This window comes from Homalodisca vitripennis, chromosome 4 (assembly GCF_021130785.1).
Source record: "Homalodisca vitripennis isolate AUS2020 chromosome 4, UT_GWSS_2.1, whole genome shotgun sequence".
Taxonomy (NCBI): Eukaryota; Metazoa; Arthropoda; class Insecta; order Hemiptera; family Cicadellidae; genus Homalodisca; species Homalodisca vitripennis.
The window spans coordinates 101,424,202-101,445,361 of NC_060210.1; the positions used below are offsets into that span (position 1 = coordinate 101,424,202).

General features: G+C 35.9%; 1 protein-coding gene across 1 annotated transcript in view; it reads left to right on the forward strand.

Moving 5' to 3' along the window:
- LOC124361136 (lysine-specific histone demethylase 1A) overlaps positions 1 to 21,160 on the forward strand; it is a 178,427-nt gene that overhangs the window by 130,655 nt on the left and 26,612 nt on the right. Inside the window, exons 2-3 of the mRNA XM_046815173.1 lie at positions 19,948 to 20,015; positions 20,075 to 20,228. Of these exons, the coding sequence (XP_046671129.1) occupies positions 19,948 to 20,015; positions 20,075 to 20,228 (222 nt within the window). The remainder of the gene's footprint in view (positions 1 to 19,947; positions 20,016 to 20,074; positions 20,229 to 21,160) is intronic.

The window sequence follows — 21,160 nt, forward strand, 5'->3', positions numbered from 1 at the left end:
TTTTATGAATATTAGTTCATTATAAAAAAACAAAATTCGTAATAAAAAACAAAAACAGGAAGTTATAGCTTGAAGATGCCTCAAAGAGGCGTTTGCTCTTCTCAATAAAATGAGGTTATTAGGGTAAGGTATAATACAATATAAAATGAAGAAAGGCTCTGGTACACATAATTATACACGAAAGGCTGGCTGACTTTAATAAGTTATCAGAGTGAGGATTTGAATTGCTCTCAACAATATAAAATACTAGTACTTTTATACATGCTAAATTACCCTTCAATCTGTCCACTGAGTTTTGTGTGACTTCCGCAATTATGCGTGTAATATGATTACTAATTAACTATTCGTAATATATTCAATTATGACTTTAAAAACACCGATATTAAATTATATAAAAGTGTTTTTGAGGAGTTAAGATACAAATATAAGTTTGCACCTATTTTCAGAATGAATTATTTAGTGGATCATAATTGTTCCAGAGAATATATAACCGTTGTAAAAACATATACAGAATTAAATAAAAAACAAGCATAGCTTAAAACTGAAAACTGTTATGCTATGTTTTCCCTGTGCTTTACAATAGATGATTCGCTTTGGCGACAAAATAATAACGTGTCGTTTAATAGTGCTTTTAGAGAGATGCATCTACTTGGAAACCAATTTTCTGCGCAAAACTGTCTAGGTACAGTGTCTCCAGCAAAACAAAGTACTTCATTTCAGGCAAACATTAATCAGTTCACATTTCAAATTAAACTGCAATCTCCGTCTAAAATGAGATCTCTACTGTTTTGCTTCGCTTTTCGACGCGTTCTTTCCGAATAGAATGGGTATGTTCGACAGTTAATTAAACTTTAAAGTCTTCAAATGCTTTTTTGTACACCTTTATCTGAAATGTAGAAAACCTTAAAATTAATCTTGTACCATTTTTCTGTAGATACTCCAGTTTGATATTCTAGTGTTATTATTATGAATTATTTACTGGAATTGCTAGTTCACTCATTATTTGTTACATCGCTTATACAACTTTCTATTGTCTACAAGCCTACGTAACCAAAAGCGCTGACTTGGATGAAGCAAAGTGCACCCTATCCCGTTACAACGCAAGTGCTGTATCGCTCCACCAACATTTGCTCTTGTAATAAATGACCTTTCGGTTGTTACCCGCCTGATTGGATGCGCTAAAAAAATCCAACTTCTGTTTGTCCAATTGGTTGCAGTCAGCGGAAAGACTCGCTTAATTAATTGAAGTCCGCATTGAATATTGCATTCATTATTATTCCCCAATCTCCCCTTCGGGGGTCTTTCATGAGCAGAACTTTGTGCTCGTAGGGTGGCTTTTCACGGTTTACACGAAGGGGTGCACCGTTTGTTGCGCGGCGGCCTCCCCACTCTGCCTGCACAACGCGGCGAAAAGTTCTTTCTTCCCTCAAACATGTAATATTGCAATTGTGTAATCACTCCCAGTTTAACACATAATAAATTATTTTTATTTACGATTACAACAGACTTAGCGTCCATGCACCTTCCGGTCTTGTAAAGCTGTTATGGTACGACATATTACCATGTGTATGATACTTGCCTGATATTGTGCTCGTGTTACCTCTGCTTTTTATGGTAATTCAAGTTATACTCGCTTACACTTCAAGAAACTTCGATTAAATAGCCGACTCAAAAATTAGTTCATTAACTTGTTCAGTACCAGTAATTTTTTTAAACACGTATTATGTGTTTTGTCAGCAATAGAATGAGCTACATATCATTTACTAACAATTTTAGTTTCAAAGCTTTCTGTGTGTCTTTTACGTATTTAAGGATAGAAGTAACTTTATAGTATAGATGTTTGTTTTTTTTTTTTTTTTTTTTTTTTTTTTTTTTTTTTCCTTTGGGATATTGGGGTGGATTCATAGATCCTCACACGTCAACCTGAGCTTATTGTGTGCCCCTTTGATGTTAGAGGGGTAAGCCTATCTTCGTGCCCTTAATTAGGCTAAGAAGCTTTTCCCCGATACTAGCATCTGGTTCGTCGCCTGGTTGTTTATCACCGAAAAGAGCCCTTCTCCTTGCTCCCAGTCTCTCACAGTCCAGTATTATGTGTTTTGCAGTCTCTTCAGACTTATTGCAGAGTCTACACTCCCGAGTCCTCATTTCGTAAACCTAGAGTGTTTAGGTGTTTCCTGAAGTGGCCGTGTCCAGTGATCAAGGCAATCACTTGCTTAACCCGATCCCTGCCCAGCCCCATCAGCCATCTGGTGAATCCGGAGCTAGAATCGGTAAGCAGTCTTTTGCCGAGTGCTTGTCCTTGGTGACTCTGCCACCGCAAGCGGTGTGTCTTCCTGGACCATTTGTTTATACTTTGGTAGGCGGCTGACTTGCTTATACCACAACTCGGTTCTGGACCGGTGTATGGCATGCTTGCTCCGCTTTTGGCAAGCCTGTCGGCGCATTCGTTGCCACCTATGCCTGTGTGGCCCGGTACCCAACCAAGACGCACACAGTTGCGTGATCCAAGCTTGCAGAGAGTGTTAAAGCACTCCCACACAAGCCTGGATGAAATGCTGTTGGAGTCAAGAGCTTTAAGAGCTGCCTGACTGTCTGACATTATACAGATGTTCATTCCCTGGTACCTTCTGGTGAGGCCTAGGTTGGCACAGGCTAGGATACCATAGATTTCGGCTTGAAATATGGAGCAGTTCCGACCCAAGCTGCCGCAAAGGGCAGTTCTAGGGGATTGACTAAACACTCCATATCCAGTTCTGCCCTTAATAAGCGAGCCATCCGTGTACCAGACAAAGCTCTTTCTTATTGTTGGGATGTTATCTTGCGATTTCCACTCATCTCTGGAGTAGAAGTCAACAGAGAATGGCTTATTGAATACGAACTCCGTTCTCATTGTGTCGGAGACCATTTCGAGAATAGCGCTTGGGTTTACAGCTTCAGTGATGGCGCCATGGCTCGCGTTAGACGCGCCATTCCTCCACAAGCCAGCAACCATCAGCCGATAAGCTGACTTACGCGCTTCAGCTTTTATATGGACATCAAGAGGTAGAAGTCCTAAAGCCACCTCGAGGGTCGCTGAGGGACTGCTCCTGAATGCTCCGGTTACAAAGATTGTGCCAAGCCTTTGTAAGCTTTCAAGCTTGGCTTTGGCAGTTACCTGATTCACCTTTGTCCACCAGACTAATGAACCATAAGTGATTTGAGGCCTTACAACTGCTTTGTAAAGCCATAGTGCTATATGGGGTTTTACGCCCCATGAGATTCCTGCAAGTCTCCTGGACGTCATGAGCGCCCACTTTGCTTTGTGCAGGATATTATTAAGATGATCATTCCACGTAAGCTTATGGTCTAGAGTCAGTCCTAAATATTTGACTGTCTTTGACCACTCCAGCTGAGTGGATGCGAGTTTTCAGCCTAGAAAGAGACTCTAGGTTCTTTTTTCTAGTGAATGGTACAACTACTGTCTTAGAGGGATTTACTTTCAGTCCCTCTCCCTGACACCAGTTGTGTACATGTTGAAGGTTGGTATTCATGAGATGTTTGTTTTAAGCAATCTCCATTTTTATTATATCAATGTTTTGTTTTGGAGTAAAATAAGAATAAGTGCAATAAAAAAAAAAAAAAAACTATTTATACGCATTTCGAATTGCATGAAACTTATATTAAGAATTTTTATTTTAGCTCTATTTCATCTTTCGCTTAATGCAGCATCGTATATTTGACACCGCAAGAGACGTGACTCTTGGAATCTGGAAACCACAAGACCGAACTTGTAGAGTACCTTAAATTACGTTCTTAGGTGTCCCTGACTCACTATTCAAGTCTTGGTGTCTGATAATTCAACTTATTGAGTCGGGATATCAAGGTTTTGAGCCATAGTATGCGGAAGGGTGGCTCGCAATTGCTTTACCCAATAAATACAAAAGCCTTCCACCAAATGTGTCATCTAGTTATGGGCGACCAATGCCACCCATTTTGGAGTTAATAAATTGCCAATTTAAGAGCAAATATTACCATTCACCAACAGTTTAAGGATATCTCTTGACATCCAAATAAAACTAAACGTAAAATCTCTTACATAAAAATGAGTAAGTTACCGTCATGATCATCTTAGATTACTGTATGCAGGAAACGTTTTAAAAATGCTATTCACGTTATGGTTTCATCTTACGTTAAGGAAGCCTTGTAAACAATTGGTGGTAACAGTAGCAAGTTCAATTGTTGTTTTTGACTCATGGAACTTCTATTCTCATTTTATTCTTAAGTCATTGGTTACAATAACGTTAGAATAGAGTTAAGTAAAAGTATACTTAAATTTATTAACTGTACAATGGTTATGAATTGTTTGCAGATTATTGGATAATTGTGAGTTTTTCTTTAGTAAAATAATAGAAAATGTTTGCAGATTGTTTACGTAAATATTTTAATTTAAAAACTAGTTGAAGATGTTCAGTTCTTAAAATTGTGACGTTTTGGAACTGTTTAAAACGCATATAGAATAATAACTTTTACAAATTATGAATAGTATAACAATGCGTGTATTTAATATTTACTAACGTTGTTTCATATAAGAATAACTTTTTCCTGTAAAGAGACGAAGAACGACCAACATACACAACAAAACCCGGGGCAGTGCGAGTGGCAGATGAGATAGTGGTGGCCAATCGTTGTTTGATTGACGGCAAAGCCGTTTGGGGTGGGACTGACGTAACGTCACCGTCACCAACAGGTGAACCCTGCTCACACTGAGGCTGATTATCTTAGTGAATGACGGTCTCGCAAAACACGTCGCTCATTTCCGAGAAGCAAAGCAATAGCACAATAAAGCCTCACTAACCTCTAGATATCAGAAGAGCTTTGCTTGTTCTATGTTGCGTCATTTAATGGCCTTTTTGTTAAGGTGGAAACGACACTATTTTTTATCATTAGAAGTTATGAGTTAGAACGTGTATGAGAGATATTTATGTATGTAGTTCTGTTTAAGTGTTATAAGTGTTTGCTATTCTAGATTGATGGTTCAAGCAATATATATCCTCTAATGCAGTGTTTCCCATTTTGGACTCAAGGTTCCCATTACTTTTATCCTACTTTCCGCGGAGCCAACCCTCTCAGTTCATCTCAATAGAGTCAGATGTCTGAATGACTCTCTTACGAAGACTATTCCTGGAATATCTCATTTCACGTTGTGGCGATGTCGCATGGCCTGCCCGCTGTCCAGATCTTACTGCTTGCGATTTTTGGTTGTGGGACTATCTTAAGAGCAAAGTTTTTCTTCCGAATCCTCACACCATTGTCGATTTAAATAAATGCACAAGAAATGGGGTTGCTGCAATACCAATGTTTATGGTATGACGAGTAATGGCAAGTTTTCTGACAATATTACGGACATGTGTGGATGTTGGTGGGGAAAATTTACGTGCCGTTATATTCCATAAATGAAAATGGTATAACTATGTATGTTGACTACTTTAAGTATTATTTTGTGTAAAGTTATTACTTTTCGAAAACTGTCAGGTCATTTTGAGCCAAGCAGTATAATTGTTTTTTGAATTGGCGTAGTACAAGTAAATATATATAGAGGAAAGTAGGTAAAGTACAAAGCGTTTAACATTTTAAATATTGTTTTTATAAATCAAGGTTTGCTTCATAAAAATCTAACTTTAGCCAGTCAGATTACTATCTATCAGATCTACTCAAACTCATCACAGTTCGCATTTGTTTAACGAATCACATAAGCAAATCCGACATATTTGATAAAAGTCTATGCGAAGGATGCGATTAGTACATAAAAATCTGGACTCATGTTCAAAACTGCAACACATACATCTTTTTCAATTTTTAAGTTTGGTCTGTATTTTGATTTGACGACTGTCACAGCTGAGAAGTCCTTCTCACAAAGGTAAGAAGTAGCAAAGTATCAACACAAGTATCGCTTTCCTGGCAATTTGCGTGTTCAATGTTTTCGACGTTACGCCAAATACTAGCAAATAATACGTTTTTAATCCAGCCTTTCACGGAGTATCTGTTTGGAATTCCACCAGTTGTTCACTCTCTTCAACGTTTAGATGCATTTCTTTGTTACATGTATTTGATATCCACGTAGTAGAGTTTACATTGTTGACAGAGAGATATTCATGAAAATACCCAAAGTTTGGAAAGATCTTTTTTCAATAAACTTTTTCAAGGCGGAAAATCTAGTATATTTACCTTTAGCCACGATAGTCTTGCACAAAATCGAGTTTGTTTTTGAACATTCCACATTGTCTGACACATTTAAGATATTTGTGTTTTTTCTCGCAATTACTTACTAAGTATGTTCAACTTTTCAAACAATTCAGTAAGAAAAGCTATGTTCTATATGAAGCTCTTATCCAAAACTTTATCTACAATGACATGGTTCATATCCTTCTTTGAGCATATATTTAATTTATCAGCTCAAACACACTAGATAGGGGGTTACCAATAGAGAACCAATAAGAACTACTGTAGAATAAAACATGAGCGGTCAGATCACATGTCGTTGTACATTTTTTAAAAAAATATAACGTTTTAGGAATGTTGTTATTGTAATTAACTGCACCGATAATAATGTTAAGTATACTGTACAGTTCCTTACTGAGATGTTCACCGGCTAATGCTTCTCTATCATGCAATGGGTCAAAATCGCATAGGTCAATCACCCTCTCTTTTCGACCCGCGATTGAACTGCCACTATCAATGGACTACTTATTACAAGAATGTTTGCTAGTCAATGCCATGCTTATTGACTTGTCTGGGTTCAGCGACTCACGAGCATTTTGAGTGCCCCGATGAAGGCACTTTCGGAGTAGCTCAGGCTTGGCTAAGTCACTGAAAATGGGTTTTTAACTCTTCCATAACTATCCTGGAAAATAAAAAAACTGTATAAAATAACCTACAGTATTTGAGTACTATAAATAGTACCTCCTACCATAAACTTATCTTCATGGACAGCAGTATTCACTCAAAATCGGTCTTTTATACTTGCACTAAAAGTGTTATAAAAACAGAAGTACTGGTTGTATCATTATATTTTTTTAAAGTATCACAATTAAACAGAATACAAAAAAAACTCAAAATAAAAAACTTTATTCAATAACCTGAAAATTTTATGATTTTTTATATACTACCACCTCCTCCCCTCCCTTAAGACGTGTGTGTTGGACTATTGGTATATATGCTGGATTGTTGTAGTGTATGTTTGTTTATTGACTTATACGTTTTTGCAATTCGCTCTAATTATGTCAAGTCGCCTGAGGTACGAGACGAATGATTTTTTTATTCAGAGTTGTAGTAAGATACATTTTATGACGTAAAATATAGTATACGCAGTAGAGCGAAAGGACTGTTTTACGTATAAAGCAGCCTCATAGATAGTGTAGTCTATGCGTGTTTATTCTGTTCTGTTGCAACTGTTATGAGTGCAGTCTTTAAGTTAATAATATTGAATACGGCTAAGCCATTATTGCTATTGTCCAAATCTGATAAAATCTCTCATTTGGCCATTTATTTGCTTGTATGCAAAATGGAGTCTATTTAACGTGTGTCTCTTCATGTAATCAGTTGTTTCAAAAAAGAGGTAAATGTCTCTTACCTTTTATCATACTCCAGAGATAAAACAAACAACTAAAGAATCGTAGGATTATTATATACAGAAACCGCTTTTCATTAAAGTGTTTTGTATGTTACAGAGTACGCTTGTTACATATCCATTTTTTCAAGTAATAAACATAGTATTCCAAAAATGAATACTTAATATGCATTGAAGGTAACCTCTAAAATGTCTAGTTGGTTTATATTCGGTTTTGTAACGATTTCCCAGTGATATACGGCTGAAGCCATTGAAGGAAAAGTAAACTTTTACATTATCAGTCTGTCTCCTCTTAGCTCTTTGATGCCCGCTCTGATATTAAAGCGAGGTAAGTTAAAAATCAAAGAACGACGGAAAAATAAACCCGAAGCTTGAGAAATTCACTCACTATACTTTATCTAACGAACTTTTGTTTGATCTTCGCCGTTTAGGTTAAAAAAACAATTTTAATAAATGGTTACATCATATTTATGATTTATGTGTATTTATATAATTGTGTGCTATTGGGCTCAGTATGTGTAACATAAAAATTATCAGCCTTTCAAAAATGTAGAAGTAATGGAGTATTGTAATTAAATAAAAAGTGTCAGAATTTTGAATACGTGATTGAGTACCTGTCGGAGTTTGAACAGGTGGAATCAAATGTGTAATCACTTGTTAGTTATCACTTCCATCTCGCTGTTGATTTATAAAGCGGGTGTTAACAACTAAACCCGTCCGTTAAACGGTGCCAGTACCAATGTAAACTGCAGAAATTGGTGAAACTGTTGTGACCATGACCCACAACACCACGTGATGTGGGTGCCAGGAATTTCCCTCCATACAGGAGACAGAAAAGTGTGCATTAAATTATTACCGATCCCACGTATTGAGGTGAAATATCACTTATCTCTTATCTGCGATGCCCTCACTGTGTTGTTCGTTCAGTACATTCAGTACCATCGTGTCCATCTAATTTAACATAGACTACTAACATCACTGAGTAGCTCACTCACACTGAGAATTGTGTTATAGATTATAACGTGGAATGTACGAGTTTATAACCATTTCAACAGGAAAACACTGCTTAGGGTAAAAAATTACGAATTTTTCACAGTATAAGGTTTCAAATGTCATTGCAGGTAGCCATTTGTTATGTATGGCAAATTACAAAACTTTCCTACTAAATAAAGTGCATCTGATTTTTCGAGGCGAAAAGAAAATATCTTTTCTACTTTTCTTGTTTTCTGGGAAGTTACGTTAAGTGTCTATTAGGTTAAAAAAATCCCCAACCAAAATTCGAGTTCACCTCTACACTATTGTTATTCAACAGTATTTTACGAAAACTCTATTGTTTTAATGTAGTTTTTTTTAATTTTAGGGGAATCGAGTTCTTATTGCTACATGCAATTATAATCCCATTATAATTCTCCAGTCTTATTTTCAACTATAAAAATTATAAATCATGTAGAACGCCAAGTTCATGTTTTACTATATTGCTAATTCTTAAATCCACGCTACTGTATAAGGATTTTGATTTCTATGATTTCTTGCATGAAACGTGTACAAAAACATAAACTGTTACAATTAAAATGTATTAATGAATTTGTAAAATAGTTGAATTTTGTAATTATTTTTAAACAACATGTCGAGGTAATAAGTAACCTAGTATTCTAGCTTAAGCATATGTTCCAGTCAAATTATTCGTTAAAAACAAACAACTCGTTCAACTCCAGCCAAATTATGCTATGTATTACATACAAATAATTTTGATTGTTTTGATTCACTTAGTCGTATATTTAATAAAAGAATGTTATTCGTTAAAAATTGCAAAACTCTTACTAATCCGTTTGTGTTTGTATGTTGTCGTGGAAAGACAAACTGAAGTTATGCAAATAGTCAGGTTGAAAATAAGTCTTGCTTGTATCGACCAAAAAACCGCAAATACGTTTTACGTATAATTTATAAAAATCTGTTACTACAAACCCGCCGGATGTGAAGTACAGTCTGTGTGTGACCGAGACAGACAGCACTGGACAGTGAGCGCTAGGCACGTGCCCGCGCCACTGCGGCAGCTCCTAAGTTATGGCTAAACGGCCATATTTGTTATTGAAAAGCCAGCCGTTGTTATTATTCAACACCTCGTGGCTATCGAACCCAATTTAAAGAATCGACCAATCGCACGCCTCCACCTATAAACAACGTCCACCAATGACAGCGGTAGTTATTTATAGTTCTGTTCCAGCAAATCTATAATTGACTCGGACTCCTAAACAACAAACGTACTTAACTAACTGGGCTGATTTAGAATCTGTAAATTAATACTTGAGTGTTCAAATTATTTCCATTTAAATTATTATGACCATAAGTTGTGTGTGCAGTGAACAATTATAATAGGGAGGGGGGGGGGAGAAGAGAGTCGCTAATTGGTCGGGTGGTGTTATTTATATGCCAGCTCTCGGCTTGACGAAAGTTGCCCCTAGTCATTGTCGTCTCCTCGCGGACAAGCTTCACATTGTTGTATCGTTAGTCAGATTGCTTTTGGTGTGTTATAATGTAATGCTATGCCTGTTATATATTTGCCTGCTCTCTGTTTAACAAAAGTTGCCCCTAGTCATTGTCGTCTCCTCGCGGACAAGCTTCACATTGTTGTATCGTTAGTCAGATTGCTTTTGGTATGTTATAATGTAATGCTATGCCTGTTATATATTTGCCTGCTCTCTGTTTAACAAAAGTTGCCCCTAGTCATTGTCGTCTCCTCGTGGACAAGCCTCATATTGTTGTATCGTTAGTCAGATTGCTTTTGGTATGTTATAATGTAATGCTATGCCTGTTATATATTTGCCTGCTCTCTGTTTAACAAAAGTTGCCCCTAGTCATTGTCGTCTCCTCGCGGACAAGCTTCACATTGTTGTATCGTTAGTCAGATTGCTTTTGGTATGTTATAATGTAATGCTATGCCTGTTATATATTTGCCTGCTCTCTGTTTAACAAAAGTTGCCCCTAGTCATTGTCGTCTCCTCGTGGACAAGCCTCATATTGTTGTATCGTTAGTCAGATTGCTTTTGGTATGTTATAATGTAATGCTATGCCTGTTATATATTTGCCTGCTCTCTGTTTAACAAAAGTTGCCCCTAGTCATTGTCGTCTCCTCGTGGACAAGCCTCATATTGTTGTATCGTTAGTCAGATTGCTTTTGGTATGTTATAATGTAATGCTATGCCTGTTATATATTTGCCTGCTCTCTGTTTAACAAAAGTTGCCCCTAGTCATTGTCGTCTCCTCGTGGACAAGCCTCATATTGTTGTATCGTTAGTCAGATTGCTTTTGGTATGTTATAATGTAATGCTATGCCTGTTATATATTTGCCTGCTCTCTGTTTAACAAAAGTTGCCCCTAGTCATTGTCGTCTCCTCGCGGACAAGCTTCATATTGTTGTATCGTTAGTCAGATTGCATTTTTTGGTATGTTATAAAGTAATGCTATGTCCGTTATATATGTGCCAGCTCTCGGCGTTATTAATTAAATTTGTCTGTTAATGGTTTTTAATTAATCCAAAGTATGGATTAAAAGTATGAAGTCGGTAGAAGAATGGAAGTATTAGTGCGTAAAAACCGAAATTGAGACAAATCGAAATGTCATTGGTTGTGTGGTAATAATGCAATGTAATAGATGTAAAACTCGCAAGTTATTTTTAGCCATAAAGCAATACGTTTAAAACCTATTGTGTTCGCAAATTTGTTACATAGCGAGATTGAATAAGAACACAAACACAATATCGTTTCTATAACATTGTTTTTCTAAAACCATTTTTTAATCTTCAAGTGTTCATTTTTGAAAGGATTTTCATTTGTATTATTGCACTGATTGTCAACTTTTGGATTAAAACTGGTCAAGATGTTACCTTTTTAAATAAAAAATATTTCAATGCGCTTTATTGTTGTACATTTAAATTATCTTTTGAGATGCAACATTTAGGAGTTATCGAGCAGAGATGAGCAGTTTTTATAACTGAAGTTAAATTATTCTAAAATTGTTAAATGTATTTACAGACTGTCTAATAAAACTTATGATTTTTTATAATAAATTTTGTTACCTTATGAACGTATTTTTCAATAATAAAGTAATGTCTGGTTTGATAAAAGTTGATTTTTAAGAGGAAAATAACCAATGTCAATATACTAATGGTAACTAGTTACGAGGTTTGTTTATCCCCAAGGTTCACTACTAGTCATTTTGGCTTATAACATGCACTGGCATATCTTCTATGTCAAGGATCTTCATAAGTTATTTTGAAATGTCCTCAAGCGGGTCTTCCCCGCTATAATGTTATTATTATTTTTATGTAGTAATAAATAGAACAGGCTGTTCCAAAAATGTTTATGTTTTATGTTTTGGTTGTGAAATAGTGTCGACCAGCTCCTGCATTTCATAAAGAATGCTGTACTTTGAATACACCTGTTTGTCTTTTGCTTGTTATAAGTGAGTGGGCGTTATAACTTACACTGTGTAATCTGCCTTAAAACAGGACAATTTTGTAATAATACTGCATAATTGATATACATAATTGATACATAATATATTATGATTATACGTATAAGTAAAGTTGTTAACTGTGTTTTAATGAAAACCTTTCTGTTATCAAGTATAATTTTGGCACGTTCATCGCCATGGATTTTGTTCGTTAGATAATTAAGGCGAACCCTGTTTTGAAACTCAGAGTTTTGAAACCGGAAGAAGAAGAAGAAGATACCAGATCTGAAAACGCAGTGTTTCGGTTTATGTTAGAACATAGTCATGACAAGTTTTCGAATCCTGTTAATTTTTTTCCAACCATCCATCGTTATTAATCAAATTGTATAATTTATATTATACTCATTCTATTTTATATTACCGTACTATATTTATTTAAGAATTATATAGAACATTGTTTAAATAAAATAACTGAACCTTAGCTAAGCCTATCACACTTGCATTTCTGTCTGTCTTTATATCTGTCTGTATGTCCGAACGATATATTGAAACCAAACTGACATAGACTTGAAATTGGGCATGACGCTTCATTTTTATATGAAGCACACTGAGTTCGATTATGGTGTATGTCACTCAATGGGAATTGGCTGAGCTATATAAAAGTGAATAATGTTTAATATTGGTCTTATGGGTAACTATGATAGCAACGAGAAAACGCTATAAATAAATTTGAAAGTACACTGATAAGACATTTTAACAGGTGACATATTAAGATGTAGCATGTACATTAAATATCATAACAGGCGCCACATCATTCTAGGGTGACTAATGTGTAGAATTTTATTATTTATCAAAACACTGATAATAAACCCAACTTAATGTACACACATGTGAATGTATCAAGTGAGAAGACATCTCGAGAAAGAATTTGTCTTTATTATAGACTTGAAATTTGGTATGTTTGTACATAACAATTTTTGGCTGAGCGTTTTTGAAGTATATTACTCAGTAGGCTGACATATGCCTCTTTTGTTTGCCGGGTAGGGAGGGGGGGTACAATTTTCTTTCTTATTCGACTGTCTGTCGTTCTAACTGTGAATAATAAAATGAGCTATGTACTAGAAAGTTTTCCTGTTTATTTTTTAGAGAATTCTCTTACGTGACACGAGATGTGGAAGTAATAAAAAGTAATAAGAATAATACTTTATTTTAATAATAAGTTTGAAAATGTATTATAAATGTAACAGTTATGTTTCAATAGATACCTAAATAATGGGTGATCCGCATGATTTAAAAAATAAAGTAGAAGAATTTTGATGTAATCATTAACAAATTATTGTTAATACTCATCATAACTAATGAAAGTAATGGAATTGGAATCATCAACATGGTTGTTTGAGTGGTAAATCTGACAAACATCTTGATGATTAAATTTTGCATAACATCATTTATCAGTTGCATTCAAATATGCTACACAAAGCATTCGTAGGAGGTCTCTTGTGATTCAAATTACTGTGAGCTGGATATAAAATCGTCAGTTTCCACCGAGGCTCAAATATTTGTATTCAACTGTGCGTTCATATTTCGCTTAATCCGATTGAGCCCTTTGAGCATTTACTTGAATTTAATTGGAAACAAATCAAATGAATATGATTTTTATAATTCAGTACTTGCAACAAACCGACATCATCCATGTAATTTTGTTGTAAATCAATTATTTGTCTTTACTGAGATAATAGCAGTCTTAATTAGTTAGTGCAAACATTTATTTTAATTCCTATTTATTCAAGAATTTACACGTAGTGAGCATGTGATTTTTCAATATACTTGCCTTAATAATCCTGTCCTCGGGTTATCGCTTCTAGAAAAAATATTTATGTACTTTCGTTTAAACTTTTAACAAAAACAAACTAAAATATAAAGTACATAGGTAAATTTTTATATAGGTGTCCCTCAGGGCTCATCTCGAGACCTATTATTTTTCTTTGTATCTGTAACATTCCTGTCCTCTAGATATAGTCCCCAGAATAAAAATAAATATTTATGTACTTAGACCGAAATAGCGTTCAGCAGAAACTAGCTAAAATATACACGTATATAGGAAACATTTGCAGTGGGCATATCCATGGTTCATCTTGGGACCTATTCTGTTTCTCAGTTACTGTCGTAAGCCTAAGGGTTCAGTTAATTAACGTACACTTAGAAAATTCCTAATTTGTTACTTAACACACACACACACACACGCACACCACCGAGTGTCTTAAAAGTTCCTCCCCTATTAACTTTCTTATGAATAGAGATGGAGTGATTTACTTTGGGAGAGGTTTATATGACCAACTGAGGAGTTTGTCAACGTAAGAAAACTTTTGGGGTATTTTGGGGGTAAGTAAAAATTTTAAATAGGAACCCCTAGCAAGTGACACCTCATTTTAAAGGTACAATAAAAAGAAGATGGTGCAAACAAGAGGTCTCTAATGTTACTGTATAAAATTTGGTGGCCAATTAAAGTTAGAATTATTTATAAAACCTCCACAGTTTAAATTACATGTTAAGTTACAGTAGGCAGATAACATTCACTCACTACTTATTTTGAGAACTTAGGACACAACATAATAAACATGTCATTACAGGAATCAACACACATCAACAACCATGATTAACATTTATTAGGTTTTGTTTTGTCTGACCGAGGCCCATTAAGAAGTCCAGGGAATACCAATAGTTAGTTTTGCCATGTCAATTCTTATTGAGATGATTACTTTAGAATTTTTCATATATAAAATCTGCATCGCTATTATTTTATGGGTGACTTTTTATAAATGAAATTAATGAACTAAAATGGACCAATTAATAGAAATGAAGTTATGTTACTGAGAGATAAAGGTTATAATTATATACTGTACACCAATATCGTTTCAAATGTTTTACCAAAACAGAATGATGAAGACAAAAAAGACTAATCTGCTGTGGGTAATGTAAGGAAGGAGTCGGGCGTGAATGAAGCTATAACGCGGTAGCGGCGGGCGCGGCGTTGGCCGGCGCACAGCGAAACATACATAAATGCCGGTGAACCGTGGATTTATGTGAGCACAATATCTATGAGGAGTTCACGCGCGAGGTTTACGAGCATGTCGTGGATCTGCGATCTCGTGAAGTGTTCGTGTGGAGGTGATGGGATCTGAGGAGAAATAGTGCCCGCCGCACAACCGACCAGTTCCTTATTGAGCCGATCAAACGGTGGCTGGCCGGGCCAGGCCGTGCTGCGGGTTCTCACGTCCGCTGTTCCCCTCTTGTAGAACATCAGCTGTACTCAGCTACAGTCAGTGTCAAGGAACGGAGCTGCCACACCACCGACTAGTTCCTTATTGAGCTGATCAAACGGTGGCTGGCCGGGCCAGGCCGTGCTGCGGGTTCTCACGTCCGCTGTTCCCCTCTTGTAGAACATCAAGGAACATTAAGATCAAGGAATTGGGACTGATCGAACGGAGATGTAGATTAACAAAAGAAGTGACGAAATCAGTTACTGAGAATTCCTCTTCTTTAGAAATATGGAAGTTATTTCTATAGAATGCGTAGAACTTTAAGGGCTGCTTCCCTGTTGTGAGTCAAGAGGTTGTGTTACATGCCCGTGTGTTCAGTATTCGGCATCCTTGTCGCATCTACCCTTTCTCGATGTCTCTAAGAACCTCAAAACTTCGGGTTGTATGGCGCGAATGTTATGTCTCTGGTAAGCCATTTAAAATCAGGTAAACCGCCCTTTGTTTTTGTTATTTTCCTTGCCGGTAGCTTTTTTCAATGTTAGCTACGTGAAATTTTAACATTTATTTGTCGGGTAAATTGATAGCCGACCTGACCTTTTAATTGGACGTTATCCTTTTAAAGAACATAAACACAGACACATTATCGCACATCTGGATAGGTTATAACAACCAGTTTTATGGTTATCATTTACTATATAGTTGGTTTCTTTTGTAATATTTGTATTATGCGTTTCTCTCATTTCCAACACGGTTACCTATATCATCAATCTTGGGAAGAGACACGTGGTTGACAGACTTCAATGGATTGACTTTTAGCATCTGTAGTACCAACTTAAAAAAGTAGAGTTAAAGTATCACTACAAATTCCAACTCTTGGTCAACTTTTTCGACAATTATCGTTCATACAGACAAACAAAAATTGGATTTGGTTCATCAGTATCTAGCTGGAGAAGCCTCGCTACACACCCAACTGGAACATAAAGAGGAGCATTCCTAACAAAACTACAGCATGTAGATTAATTTTTTCCGCTGTTATCTATTACGCTGTGTTTCTAATCCTTATACATCAACTACACCGCTGCTGGTCTCTAGACTGATTACAAAGATGTCTCAGGTTGCATGGTTGCGAGCCCTGGTCCTATAATACTGTCAAGTGATCCAACGTTATCAAGAATGCATGGAAACGACCAGAGTTAATGACAAGTACAGGCAGTACATAACGAAATACGACGCAACGTTTGGTTTTAGTTGTACTTTTGAGGCAGATTCATGCTCAGGGACTGGAAATCTTCTTCTTGGTGGTATCTAGTTCTCATATCACACACCACTCTTATTCAACATCACATGCCTGAGTATTAGTGGAAAAACTTGCCTCTCGTGTTGTACCATTATCGCTATAGAATAGCTGCTGAGGATATTAGCGTAAATTCACTCGTTACACAAAGCAATATTTCAGTCCAGGTTTTAGTTAAAATATTCTTTTTTTTAGTCCCATGTTGCATTTGGAGATTTCAAAACGTAGGTACGATACTCACTACAAGTAATATGAAAACAATCGGTCTATAATAAGAAGTATAACAAATTTGGAAATCCGTAAAAATTACGGTTTAACACACTTTTGTAGATTTATAAATAGGAGAATTTTTAAATTAGGCAATTCAAACTGTAGATTTAAATAATAATTATATTAATAATCCTTTCCGAGTTGCATTATATGGAATTAAATACAAAATTGCTTTTATTATTTGTAATTATGAAGAAAGGGGAAAATTGAGTTAGACCAGAAAGTATTGTTAGTGATTGTACTTTTAACTTGAATCACCGAGATATAGAGCTTAATCTTGTAGGTTGAACCAAAGAAGGACATCAGCTGTATGAGAAAACACAAAGCTCCCTTTATCGGGGTTATCTACGCAATCACAGTTCTTCTGATCTTTCGTTTGCAACTTAATGGATTGCATGTTTTGTTCAATTTCTATTTTCAAAGAATACTTTATCCAAACAACTTAAAATGTTCAAACAAACTGTTTAATAGGCACTTAAATCTTAAAATTCATCTACGGCAATAGAGCAAAATCAACTCTTAAACTCTCAAGCGAACACTGAGGACGAGATTGTACGAGCATAAGAAATGAAGTGTTAAGGTTATAAAAAAATAAGAGCCACAAAACGATGCAGTTTCCCCCAGCCGAATGGTTTTCACACTCTGCCCTTATCTTAGTGCTCGCTACAGAGAGGTTTATGTCGCAGCTATCTCCATACCGGGGCGCTTATCTTCGCACACTACCTGCACTCTTTATTTTACACGTTTTATATTACTTTGACTTTGCGTGACAGCTCTCGCTTACACGTTATCCGCCGGGTATACCTTTGTTCTTTATGTTGCTTTATTATCAATGCTCCAATACACGCATCTTACATGAAAATTGTTACATACGATACTCAGCTATCTCCATACCGGAGCGCTTATCATTGCACACCACGTGCACTTTTTATTTTACACGTTTTATATTACTTTGACTTTGCGTGACAGCTCTCGCTTACACGTTATCCGCCGTGTATACCTTTGTTCTTTGTGTTGCTTTATTATCAATGCTCCAATACACGCATCTTACATGGAAATTGTTACACACGATACTCAGCTATCTCCATACCGGAGCTCTTATCATTGCACACCACTCTTCTTTCAGTCTCTTAGAATTAGTTGTAACTAATCTGTTTGACACGTGGATATGGTTTTAACGTACAGAAGGTTGTAGATGTGTGTGCGTGTGTCGCTTGTACGATTGTTTACTCAGAGTGATGATTGCCAGGGCCAGCAGACTCTCCGCGCCGCACGGTCGCACCGCCGCACTGACACATAAATCCTCCGTCTAATGTTATGCAGATTGCACTCTTACTGGACCTTCTGTACTTCTCACTTTTGCCTGTTTTATGCGCAATACGTTATTGTGGTTCTATTTTGAACGGCGCCTTTTACTGCTCTCCATCTCGCTGAATTGAATTTTTAGGGTTGCTGGCATGTTTATGCTTGGGTAAACTCGTTATAGCGTTAAATTTATTTTACATAGTTCGCGAGTGATTGAGTGAGTTCCAGGTTATTTTCTTTGAAACCTTGTTTAGAGATAAGTAGTGTTGAATTGGCGATGTTCCCGAGATGTCATGGAGCTTTACGTGGAAAGCAGTCACAGCACACTATCTCTTTCCTTTTGCTTTTACCATTTACTACTAAATTTTACAATGAAACAGTTGGGCGTCTTCAAGTAAAGCTTTTAAGTTTCTGTAGAAGATTATATTGTATTAAAAATATTTAAATAGAGGGAATTGGACTATTTGTTTCATTATCCCTCCATAGATTTTTTTGTTTTTGTTTTTTTTTTTTGTAAAAAATAATATTACTAATCTCTTTGAATTTAATTAACGAAGCTGCAGATTCTCATTGGGGTTAATTTGGATATATGTACAAATATTCTGATTGGAGTCAAAAAGACGTTTTATTTTTTTCTCATTATTACCTATGTATTTTTTTTAAATGTCATGTGAGGGTAGGCGCAAAGTAATGGGAAATAGTATAAAGAATACGGTGCCTATAATGTTCGTGTTAATTTATATTTCAAATATAGACTGATCGTCACTACCTTAAACATTTCTGTAAAGTAATTGTGAATATCGTATGAGTTTCTAGAGTAAAAAGTACTTGATTCTGTCTACAACTTTCTGATGATGCAACAGGATACTTTCAATAGAGCAATATGGCGACTGATCCATTATTTTAAAAAGGAAGCGGTGTTTAAAAATATAACGTGATCTCGTACAAGAAGAGTAAAGAACAAAGGTTCCAATTCAAACAGTTCTGTAAAGTAAGCGGTTACGAAGATAGCTATTGTAAAGCTTTACTTAAAGTACTTTACTGTATATTGTGCCTTCCACTTTACCTCTAACTCTCGCTGTAACAAGAGTATTGTGTTCAGTTATGTAAAGACAGAGGCAGGACTAGAAGTTGAAATGACGTGGTATCCTAGAATTATAATCCATTACATTATAAATGTTTGAATTTTAACAAAATTAGATCATTGTTTTAGTGGTTGAATTCTTCCAATCCCCTATTTTGCCGTATGTATATGTACTAAGTAAAGTATATAATAAGATGAGCCACGTTCCGTAGTTGGTGTATCATGTTAAAAAATGTAATACATGGAAATTTATACGGCTATGTTTCCGTACACACAGATTTTGGCATCACCCACCAAAAAGGGTCAAAAAAGGCAACAATCTGTTGCTAGAACGTCAAAATTATAAATATAAACTATCGGCATTTTGAACATATCCTTAAATGATTATGAAACATTTTCATTAACGTTTCTGTGGGTATGGAAGCCCACATTGGAATACAAATATTTCAATCAAGGTAGACATCAATCCCAATACTGCTGTACGTCAGATCCGTTACTCCAGTAAGGCGATTAAAGTTCTGTGTTTCTTCTGTTTTACTGCGCAACGGTTACTCGTGCGTGCCTCGTGCGTGCCTGTAGCGCTCTCTAAGGGCCTGAACATCAAGCTCAACACTGCTGTACGTCAGATCCGTTACTCCAGTAAGGCGATTAAAGTTCTGTGTTTCTTCTGTTTTAGTGCGCAACGGTTACTCGTGCGTGCCTGTAGCGCTCTCTAAGGGCCTGAACATCAAGCTCAACACTGCTGTACGTCAGATCCGTTACTCCAGTTAGGCGATTAAAGTTCTGTGTTTCTTCTGTTTTAGTGCGCAAACGGTTACTCGTGCGTGCCTGTAGCGCTCTCTGAGGGCCTGGACATCAAGCTCAACACTGCTGTACGTCAGATCCGTTACTCCAGCAAGGGAGTTGAAGTTCTCACATCTAACGCCCGCAATCATGGCAATCCTATGACCTACAAGGGTAAGTACTCAGTTTTCCACCCTTTCCGACATTAAACTTTCTGTTTTTTATACCATATTGTTTTCATCTACAAACATATTAGGGTGTGGTGGTTATTTTAGATTCGTCTGATAAGAGGGGTAGAAAGCTCTTAGCTGTTTTGACGCTATTTGTTAGTTCCTCCTCACCACCAATTAACTTCATCCACTCTTTCTTTTCTTCTTAATTCCTCTTAATAAAACACATGTGTATAAGTTGGTGTCGTATAGTTATGCATGGTACAATTTACTGACATTGAGTAACTTTTACTGAAGTAGTTTTATCTCTATAAAACTATTTTATACTTGTATACTTTCATATTAAATTCTTGACCAACACAGAGGTCATAAATCTATTGAGTTCGCATAGTAAATGATTCATCCTGTTGTTTGTATTATATATTGATTGTGCCATTCGTGCAATGGAGTTATTTTCAAAATCGATTCATGGCAAAGATCAGGCAAACGTTTGTTCTTCTGTCACAATGAGCGTAGTATGCATCAGTATATCGCTTTGTTCACTGAACTTATCAGAATCAGAATTCAAAGTATAATACATTCTGTTTGTGCTTTTATATATCGCATTGTCAGATGGATAGAATTTATTATTTGTGTAAAATGTTTTATGGTATTAAGTTACAAATCATACAAAGTAGATTTCTTTTTATGATCAATGATTAATTATATACTATAATTAAAAAAACCAGGTTATTAAAATTAAAGTTTATTCATTGAATGGTTTAATTTGAGGTTTTATAAAATAATGTAGCTGTTTAATCTAAACTCTCGTTAACTTTATAAATCTTATAGTGATAAATTCTTCCAGAAACAGAACGTATTTCCAAAATAAAAAATTACTTACTATCAAACCTTATATCACTCCAGTGGTCAATATTACTTGGACAGTAGAGTTCC